The sequence below is a fragment of the Arachis stenosperma genome, chromosome 7 (assembly GCF_014773155.1).
Source record: "Arachis stenosperma cultivar V10309 chromosome 7, arast.V10309.gnm1.PFL2, whole genome shotgun sequence".
Lineage (NCBI taxonomy): Eukaryota > Viridiplantae > Streptophyta > Magnoliopsida > Fabales > Fabaceae > Arachis > Arachis stenosperma.
The window spans coordinates 54,268,929-54,280,145 of NC_080383.1; the positions used below are offsets into that span (position 1 = coordinate 54,268,929).

General features: G+C 33.9%; 1 protein-coding gene across 1 annotated transcript; it reads left to right on the forward strand.

The window, feature by feature from the left end:
- The first annotated feature begins 2,556 nt into the window (after positions 1 to 2,556).
- LOC130940280 (aspartic proteinase NANA, chloroplast) lies at positions 2,557 to 6,317 on the forward strand. Its single transcript, XM_057868383.1, has 2 exons — positions 2,557 to 3,663; positions 5,264 to 6,317. The coding sequence occupies exons 1-2, from the start codon at positions 2,897 to 2,899 to the stop codon at positions 6,078 to 6,080; spliced, it is 1,584 nt and encodes a 527-aa protein (XP_057724366.1). The 5' UTR covers positions 2,557 to 2,896; the 3' UTR covers positions 6,081 to 6,317.
- Positions 6,318 to 11,217: the final 4,900 nt, after the last annotated feature.

An 11,217-nucleotide genomic window follows, 5' to 3' on the forward strand; every position in this document is an offset into this window, starting at 1 on the left:
TTTTACAACTAAAAATCCAAACATAAAATAGCTGCTATTAATAAAAGTCATTAAGCTTTAAACTCTTTTTACAAAAGAACTTATTTAAGTTATTTACCCAAACTGGACCTTAATTTATATAAATTGAATTTAATGCTTTCTGACGCCAATTTTTGTACGTTGTCAAACAAAAAATTAAAATTATCGATAATATCAAAAAAATAATAACCAAAATTATTTTATTTAATTTAATATTTACAATTTTATGTATATAATGTTTATAATTATATATTTATTATATTTAATATTATTATTTAATTATTTCAGTGATAATTAAAAAATAAAAATATAAATAATAATAAAAAATATAAAATAAAATAATTTTAAATTATATTGCATTTTTTTTATAAAATTATCCGACTGGAGTGATTAACATACATAACAAATTAAATCATTTCATCTAAATCCAATGATACAGGTAAGACCGTAAGAGAGAATCACGACAGATAAAGGACAACTTAAAAAAGCTAGTGTGAAAAGGAAAACCCCACATAAAAATAAAATATCTAGGGTAGGGGGTGGTCTTCAAAACCAGCATCCAATAAGACAATAATGTAGCATAGAGCAAATAACTGTGTAACAAGTAACAACTATACAAGCGAATCAAGACAAGTTTGGGAAAAATAAAACAGAATTATTAATTCGAAATAAGATATTCATACCTAAACAATTGAGGTCATGTTTATGTTAATGATATATAATAAATAATACTAGTAATTATTCTCACCTAAGCAAATATGCTTTTTTTTAAAAATAGTTTATTTTATGATAAATTATTAAAATAGTATTCAAAAATTTATATCGTTAATAAAAATAAAATAATTTTAAAAGATACCAACCGCAAATAAGTTTTCAAAAAATTTTTAAAAATAACAAAAATTAACTAAATATTAAATATATATTTTAAAAATGAATTTAAAAATTAAATTTTATTGTTGTGATTTCTTTCAATGATTATTAGAAAAATAAATGTTTTATTTTTAAACTTTGGTAATTTTATGCCAAACAAAATTTTTTAAAAAATTTGTTGCAGATGACTAAATTTGTTTAAAAAATAAAAAAGTTCTAGAAATTGAATTTTACTTTGATTTTTTGTTATATAGTTATTTAAAATATTGCCACAAATTCATATCAAATGCACAAATTATTTGTTAAATATAAAATTTTTTTTGTCATTTATAAAAAAATATAATATTTATTAATTATTACATTTTTAAATTATTCAAAATTATCTTTGTTAGCAATATAAATTTTGGATACCATTTTATAGTTTATTTTTTTTATTAAACATGTTTTCATAAATAAGCTCATTTTTGTATAATTCTAAAAACGAATCAAATTAATCAGTTCAACTGGATTAATCAAAATCGATCACCAAATTAATTCCGTTAGTTTCATAAATTATTTGACAAAAAAAATAGTTACAAATCGATAATTAACCGATAAATCGATAAAATTTGTTGATCTTTTAAAAAGATTTTTAATTTCATAAACCACTCCAAAATGACGCCGTTTTCACCTTAAAAAAAAAAATCCTAAATTCCCACGCAACCCAATCCCACACTCTCATTCTCACTCCTCTCCTCTCTGAAACTGAAGTAAAAGTTTGAAATTGAAAGAGCAAAAAACCCACAACTACCGCAGCCCCCACAGGATCCACCACAGCCATGCAGCTACCGCAGCCTCCGCAGCCCGGCTTCTTTGTCATTGTCGAACTCTCTCTCTCTCTCTCTCTGTATTTTCTGGTGTCGCGTCTCCACCGCAGCCCTGCAATCCTAAAAATGTCGTCGAACTCTTGAAGCTTCTCGTCCACCGCACTGAAACGCCGCTTCCACAATTATTTGATGGCACCACCAAAATCAAATTCGTAAGCACCACTAATTAACTCCGATCCCAAACCAAACCATTTATATGCTTCTTTATTTTCTCTATGTTTCTTATCTCTCATTGTGTTTATATAAAGTAGAGAAATACTAAGAAAACCAATAATGATAGACTAGCAAAATTTAATTTCTTAATGTTAAATATTGCTTGTCTCTCTCTTAATTACAAAATAAATATTAAGTGAGTTGAAAAGATTTCATCATTTCAACATACAGAGAATACAAAAGAAGAAAAGTAAAAAAAAATGATTTATTAAATTTATATATTTAAAATTATATATAAATTTTTTTAATAATTTTATTTAATATTTAATTAAATCTTTTAATTTCTGTTAAATTTCAATCAAATCAATGAATTATTAAATCAGTAATTTTACCAGTTTATTAATCGATTCGGTTCTTGCTACTTACATTTTTGTCACATTTGATTTTAACAGAAACACAAAGAAAATAACATATTTAACAATTTTTTTATAATCCATGTTTATTTATCTATTATATTATGTTTATTAATAATAAAAAATATAAGCATACGTTTTAACTTTTGGTATAATGCCACATAAATTTAAACGGATATGAATAAAAAAATGTTAATTTTTGTTAAAGTTGTATATATATATATATATATAGAGGAAAGAGGAAGAATCCGAAGTCCTAACTCTGAAAGGCGAAAACAAAAGAAGGGCCCTGCCCTTTTTGTATCTGTACCTCTCAATATCTTCTTCTCTTACTGCTTCTGTATCTTTTCCTTTCTCCATTCTCTTCCCTCTCTTTCCTTTTTTTTTCCTACCAAAATGGACCCATCTTCAACAAAACCAGCTCAAGCACCCTCTTCAATATTCTTCTAGCTCCTCATCATTATTCTCTCTCTCAATCAAACCATCACCAAAACCCCCTCTATTATTTCCCCTAAACCTATTGTCACTTCAACACATTTTGTACAAATTTCTATATACCTATACATACATACATATATGCAGATGAGGATGAGGATGCAATGGAGAAGTGGAACCGCCGCAATCCTCATCATCATCATAATAATAACAATAACCTCCTTCAACATTGCTCATGGTGGCGGTTACCAACAAAACGACATCGATGATGGCAAGGAGATGAGAATAGAACTCGTGCACAGGCACGATTCCCGCTTCTTCCGAAACAGAAACAGCGACAACAATGGCGCCTTGGATCAGCTGGAATACATAAAAGGATTCATCCAGCGAGACGCCGTAAGGCGCCAGAGGATGAACGAAAGATGGAGCATATCCACCAACAACAAGAAACACAACTTGAATAACAGAAGACAGAACTATGAAACGTTCGAAATGCCAATGCAGTCGGGCAGAGACAATGGCCTAGGCGAGTACTTTGTCCAGGTCGAAGTCGGCACCCCCGGCCAGAAGTTCTGGGTGGTTGCTGACACCGGAAACGAGTTAACATGGTTTAACTGCTTGGATAAGAAGACTCCTAGCGTTCTTGGTGCGCATAAGAAGCGTCACCGTCGAACAAGGCCGAGGTCGAGGACGAGGTCATCAAGGAGAACAAAAAGAAGGAGGAGAAGAATAAGAAGGCCGAAGAATACTACTAATAAACAATGTGGTGATGGTGTATTTTGTCCGCAGCATTCGAAATCTTTTGAGGCAGTTACATGTTCATCCCTCAAGTGCAAATTTGATCTCAGCGATTTGTTTTCTCTAACTTACTGTCCTAGGCCTTCTGATCCCTGCCTATATGATATCAGGTTGGTAACTAAGTTCTGTTCTTTAATTTTTTTTTCTTTTGTTATTTTGCTTGTTTATGTCCTTTGTCTTTTGTCTTGTTTCTTGTGTTTTAATTTTTAAAATTTTGGTTTCATTTAATTTTTAGCCGAATTGAATTAATGGGTTGTTGTGAAAGAAGGGAGCATTGGCAGTATTATACATGCGGAGTGGGTGTTTTTTTTTCTTTCAGATAAGAGAGTGAGTTTGCATTTTGCAAGAAGCATTATAATTGAAGCAAAGCTAATTAAGTCTGTTCCACTTTTTTTTCCCTTTTAAATTTCTTTGTTCCGGCAATGAATTGGGTGAAAAAAAAAAAAAGAGAATATATATATATATAAGAGAGAGAGAGAGATAGAAATTAATGGCTATCTTTTTCGACCTCAAATTTAGTTTATAAAATTTTTTGTGGGCAAGGTGTTTGGCCAACTAAGACGGTTTGGAAGGAGCTATGTCCTTTCTTTCTGAGAACAATAATAAGTAGTCAAGTTCCAATTTTAAAAGCTAGCCTAAAATACTACTATTTGGAAGATGTCCCTTTTTATAAGAGAGGGTGGATTGAATTTTGTTCTAGATTTTTTTTTTCACATCACATTTAGTTTGGTTGGTTTATAGCTAACTTAGAGTGAAGAGAGGTTAATTACTAGTTTAAACAGGTATCTATTAAATTCTCACTTAGTAAAACACAATCCAATTAAATTTAACATTCACAACTTATTAAAAGCAATAAAGGCTATTTCATTTCACCCTTGAAGATACATGAAGAAACAGTCACTTTTTCTTATCCTGTCAATGCATTTAAAGCTCAGAAAGGAGTGAGTGTATTTATCATAAGCCTGCTTATGGTGTATATGGCCATCAATATCATAATCAAAGATCTAATGTGTGCTTGTCATTGAAGGAAAAAATGCCTTGTGGGGTCTAATTAACAAAAAAGTTACCCCTGCCCACACACACACACACACACAAGCACCAAAAAGTTGTTCTGATCCTGCTGGTGACCCAGCAACCATTCTTTCCAGCTTTCAACCATTGGTTATAAATGAGAGTTAATGTTAGTAGGTGAGTATCACATGACCAACATTTTTGTGCATCCAACGCCATGTTGGAACAAAGATTATTTAAATTGGTCATTTGTTTAACCTAGTTCACCCCAGAAATTAAAAAACAGAATGCAACTAGTATCTAGCTCAGCTAGTAAGTGTCATGATACACATGAATCGTTATGTTTTTAGTACATCTTATACGATAGGATTTTTTGGGTTTGTGTGATGCATAAGCTTTCCCTTTTTTTTATTCATTTTATGCTGAAATTAATTTTTTTTTTGTGGATCAATAAAGATTGAATTCTAGATGTTTAAGTCATAGGAACTCTCATATCATGTCATGATAACAAAGGCTATGTTGCTTAATCCAAATCTTAGTTCAAGTCCTAGGTGACTAACTGTGTCAGAAGTTACAATCCGGAATAGATATGTGAAATTGGTCATAGCTATAGATATTTTGACCCTTAAATCAACTATATCATGTAGTTTTGACTAACAAAATAAAAAAGACAAAAATAACATGTGCAATCCTTGACAGCTACGTTGATGGTTCATCTGCAAAGGGTTTCTTCGGAACGGACACGATCACAGTAGACCTCACAAGTGGAAAGCAAGGGAAATTGGAAAACCTGACAATTGGATGCACAAACTCCATGCTGAATGGTGTAACCTTCAATGAAGACACAAGTGGAATATTAGGACTTGGCTATTCTAAAGAATCATTTGTTGACAAAGCAACACTGCAATATGGTGGCAAATTCTCATATTGCCTAGTTGACCATTTGAGCCACAGAGATGTCTCAAGTCACCTATTCTTTGGTAACCACAATGTCACTACACTAAGTGAAATCAAGAGAACAGAACTCTTCTTGATTCCTCCATTGTATGGTGTTAATGTCATTGGAATCTCAATTGGTGACCAAATGCTGAAAATCCCACCTCAGGTTTGGGATTTCAATTCACAAGGAGGAGCCATAGTTGACTCAGGTACAACGTTGACCACACTAGTTGACCAAGCATATGGTCCTGTTTTTGAGGCACTCAACAAATCCTTGGCCAATGTTAAATTGGCTGATGGGGATTTTGGGCCATTGGACTTGTGCTTTGATACTTCTCAAGGGTATGATGAGAGTGTGGTGCCAAGGTTGGTGTTCCATTTTTCAGGGGGTGTCACCTTTGAGCCACCATTGAAGAGTTACATCATTGATGCTGCTCCACAAGTTAAGTGCTTAGGGATTGTTGAAACAACGGGTCCTGGTGCCAATGTTATTGGGAATATCATGCAACAAAACCATCTCTGGGAATTTGACTTGTCTCTTAACACGGTAGGATTTGCTCCTTCTTCTTGCAACTAGTTAATTTTATTTAAGTGAATCGGACTTTTACTATTATTTTGGTTAGTCAAATTTACCTCGCCTAAAGTGGTTAATTTCATTTTTGTGTAAGTTTTTCTTTTTAATTGATTTTGGCTCCCTCGTTTCCTTGTGGAGATAGAAGAAACAATGCACATTTGGTGTTTGTTTTGAGGTAAATTATTACTTGTAAACATGTGTATCATACATTTAATTGAAGTTCTTGAGTTGTTTATGACACGTGGCAGGATCACATATTGCATCCAGAGTCCAGACTTATCTCCTTGCCTTCTTATTATTCTCTTCATTCCTTCCTAGCGGAATCAATTCATGGATTATATTTAAATCATTCGCACCTATTTAATCAAATTAGGGATGAGATATCAGATATGGTTTCCAAAGATGATTTTGGACGGTTCTTTTGGTTTCTTTTATCTATTGCATAAACAGAATAGAGGGATATACGATAAATCACGATTTTAAATCAGAAGAGAGATTTCAAAAAATGATAAAAATAATTTCTATTAGATATATGAGATTATTACTGATACTTGTAGATTCAAAGGCATGGGAAGGTAAACACCATTTATCCCTCAATCACAGCATTCTACGTATTGATTATTTTAAACTAATAAAAAAAATCTCTCGATAAAATTCTAACATTTTGTAGAATATCATTATTTTCAACAGTTACATATATATAAGTCTATAAATAAGATAAAAAAAAGCATACAAAATAAATAGTGTGGTACATACGTAATTATCTGTCCTACGTAAAATTGATATGAAAATATAATCAACAATAATGTATTCTTTCTAATAAAAAGTGTGCATGTCCATGCATCGTGGCTAGAAAGCATTGATCATAGCTCTAAAATGATGGAGATGGAGATGTCACGATCAAATAGCAATTTATAACGATTAAATGTAACTAATGTGTCTGCATCACATATAATGGTATTATGTCAATGACAAAGAGTATACGCCTTTCTTCCTTTTTTTCAGTTGTCTTCGTCATTACATGATGACAAAGAGTATAAACGAAAACTTATATATAAAAGCATATGTTTTGTCAACAAACATGTTGGACTCCTTATCTCGCAAACCTTATGTGCGTCATTAATTTAACCATTAAATCATTGCCTTGAAAAGTTACCTTTCCAACCTGTTCTTCTTTCAATTTTCATCACTGTAAGGCATGTAGAGTGTGTATATATATATATATATATATAGAGAGAAAATACTCAATTTGGTCCCTGAAGTTACACTCGAACCTCAATTTAGTCCTTGACGTTTCAATTGCCTCTATTTAGTCCCTAAACTTTATAAATTTTAATCAATTTAGTCCCTGCGGTGGTTTCTGTCACAGAGTCATTACCAGAGAGATGATGTGTACAATGAACTGCCACGCTGGACTCCACTAAAACGGCGTCGTTTTTGTTTGGCGCTCAAATAGCCCAAAACGACGTCGTATCATGTTATAGAGATGGAAAATGTTTTTGTTAAACAAGTCACACCGTATTCTCCCCCATAATAGGACTGTTCTTCTTCTTTCTCTTCTCTTCAATGGCGCTGCGAGTCTGACTTATCAGATTCTTCCAAGTCTCGATTCTCTTCTCTTCAATCACTTCACATTGCACCGGTCGTCTTCTCTTCACCAACGTTGACTAAGTTCGAGGTAAGCAAAATATTGAATAAAAAAACTTCTATACCCGTGATGATGCTTTGGTTTTTTGCTTCGCTTTTGGTTCCTCCTCTTTTTTTTTTTTATGCATTCCAGCTAAATGCATTTTGTTTTGCATGTTAGTATATGTTAGTTTTTGTGTTTATTCTATGTTAGGGTTTATGTTTTCAGTGAGTATCATTTAATTTCTTGGCTTATGTTAGATGTTCGATCATTTCCTGTTCCTGTACCATTAATTTGATTTTGAATATTTTAGGAGAATTTTTTTTGGGTTAGGGTTTCAACATGGGTGTGTTTGTCTGATAATCAATGGATTAAGAAATAAAAAGATGGAATCAGATTGTCATATGCAATATGTTACATTTGATTCTTGCTCTGTTTTATTTAAAAGAGAGGTGCATTTTCATCAAAGTCTTAATCTCATTAAGTCAATTGCTTATTGCATCTTGTAACATGGAGTAATTGATCTGATTTTCTAAATGAACTTGTTTTGGTCAATGCAATTTATGTTTTAGCAAGTCTAACGAAAGAGAGAAAAAAATATTTTGAGGGCTTTATGTACTCGTTATGTACTCTGTATGTACTCCTATTATAATTGTTAGTTTCTTATATTTACAATTGAAGTTATAGTGGTGAAATGATATTTTTGATGATATTTTTTAATTTTTCTGTGTGCAGATGGGAGATCAATTCATTAAAATTATATATCACCATGGAGGATCATTTGTCAAAAATAAAGATGGAAGCTTGACATACTGCAAGGAACAAATTTCAGAGTTACCTGGGTTAGATACAGACACGTTAGATGTTTTTTCAGTCAGAGACTACTACAAACACATTGGGTATGATAAGGTCGAGCAATGCAGGTGGTTGGTTCCTAACATGCCATTGACAACTGGTTTGAGGATATTGACTAATGACGATGAGATGCTAAAAATGTGCTTCTATGCTGGAAAAAACAATGGAGTTGCTCATGTGTATTATGAGCATGGAGTCTCTGAACCGGATTATGTTGAGGAACAACAACCATCTAAAGGAAAAGAACTGATGTATCCACCCCTTGCCAAAAGTACCCACCTCTGCCCCAAATCTAACTCCCATACAAATACTCACCTCTACTCCAAAGCCAACTCCCATCCTAATACCCACCCCTGCCCCAAGTCCAACCCCCACATCTTCTCCAAAATTAATTCCTACCCCAATATTCACTTCTACCCGAACTGAAACTCCAAACACAGCAACTGAAGTTAAAATAACTAAGGCAAAAAAATCAACCCAACCCAATAAATTTACGCAACTCAACAAATCAAACCAGCCCAACAATTTAACTAAATCGAAAGATAGTAGAGCAAAAAAGAATTTGACCAAGGGTGGAGGATATGTTAGAAGGCCTGTGACAAGGCAAGCAAGCAAAGGGCCTCCAACAAGATCATCATCTAAAGGAAAGCCAATTCATATAGAAATAGATTCCTCATCAGACAGCCATGATAGCTATGATAGCGTGGAAGACAGCCTTTATAAGCCTGGAGGTGAGAAAAGTTCAAGTGATGATGAAGATTCATTGAAGATTTCAGCTGCTAAAACAAAGAAATTCAAATCAAAACATGCTTCACAGGGCCATCTGAGTAAAGAGAAGAGAAAGATTTTGTTAGAGTATGATGGTTTAGTGGTGGGGGAGTCTGATTCAGGTGAGGATGATAATTACTTTTTTGGTAGATCTGGTACTCATGATGTGGTCGTAGAGTATGATGCTCATGATAGATATCATGATGATTCGGATGGAGGAGATTCATGGCATTCGGAGGAAATGAAGACACCTCCAGCCTCCGAAGATGAGCTATCTGAGGTGGAATCTGATGATGTATTTCCTGTGTTTAATGAAAGTGCTAGATTTGGAGAGCTACGACTTGAAGTTGGTATGAAATTTAACACAAAGCAGGAATTTAGAGAGGCTGTCCGGGAGTATTGTATCCAGGAAGGTAGGAGGATTTGGTACAAGAAGAATGATAAGGAAAGGTGTAGAGCGTTGTGCAAGATCAAAGATTGTGACTGGGTGGTTTATGCCTCAAAGGATAGTGAGGGAGTTTGTTGGTAGATAAAAACTTTTAATGATGATCATACATGTGCAAGGGAGTGCAAAAATAGGTTGGCAAATAGAAAATGGTTAGCATGTAAGCTGGTGAAGAAGTTAAGGAAGTTTCCTAATCTAAAGCACTCTGAAGCTCTTGCCTACTTCAAGAGCAAATGTGACTTGGATCTTAATAAATCTTCTCTTACAAGGGCTTTAGAAGATGCAAGGCACATAGTATATGGAGATGCAGCTGCTCAATACAATATGGTTAGAGATTACGGTCTGACTCTTCTTAAGAGCAACCCTGGGTCCACAATTAAAATTGGAGTTATCCCTCAACCAAACCCTGATGAAGCTCCTATTTTTGAAAAGATGTATATATGTTTAGACGGATGCAAGAGAGGATTTAAGGCTGGGTGTAGACCTCTTATATGGTATGATACTATGTTTTGGTTTTCTGTTACAAAAATATTTAATTATTGTTGGTTGTATCTACTGTAATTGTGTTTGCAGGGATGCCTTGTGTCCATGCTTGTGCTGCATTGGCTAGGGCCGGAAAACGTCCTGATGAATTTTGCCACAAGTGGTTGACAATGGATGCATATAATGACACATATGCATTCCATTTAAATCCTATTCCTGGCCAAGCAATGTGGGAGAAGTCTCCATACAATAGACCACAAGCTCCGAAATTCAAAAAGATGCCAGGAGCACCCAAGAAAAAACGTAGAAAGGATGCTAACGAGGACCCTGATGGAAGCAACAAGCAAAAGACCAAGATGAAGAGGTCTTATAAAAAAGGTTCTTGTCGCTATTGTGGGGAAAAAGCCCACACCAAGAGAAACTGCCCAAAAAGAAAAGCTGAAGAAATGGCAGCTGCGGCAGCTGCTGCTAAAAGTGGTAATTCCAACCCTGCTGTTCATACCATTACTACTCCAGTTGTGAACCCTACTCATGCTATTCCACCTGCTGCTGTACCATCTCAAGTTGGTGCACATAAAAAAATTCAGAATGAAGGCCAGGCTGAGGTTGAACTTGGCATGAGTCAACCAATTATGTCTCAAAATGAAGATTCTCTACAGGTAATGGTATATTTTAAATTATACATTAACTTTAATCACTATGCAAATTTATTTTTTGTTCAAATTTCACTAACTTCACACTTTTTATAGATGGAGACTAGTTTAGTGCAACATAATGCAAGGCCCCCAAAGCTTACAACCAAAAGAATGGTGTCCCAACCATCTAGTACTCCACCAGCAACCAATGTACCAGTTGATCCAATGCAAGGTGCATCTTCAGGGACAGCCACACGACTAGCTAGTTTCATGAAATTTGTCCTTACTCCCGGATTCAAACCTCCAAGAAAAAAGAATTGAATTGTT

Coding starts and splice junctions, on each gene's coding strand:
- LOC130940280 (XM_057868383.1), top strand. CDS start 2,897: ATGCAGATGAGGATGAGGATGCAATGGAGAAGTGGAACCGCCGCAATC. Junction 3,664..5,263: donor CCCTGCCTATATGATATCAG/GTTGGTAACTAA, acceptor AATCCTTGACAG/CTACGTTGATGGTTCATCTG.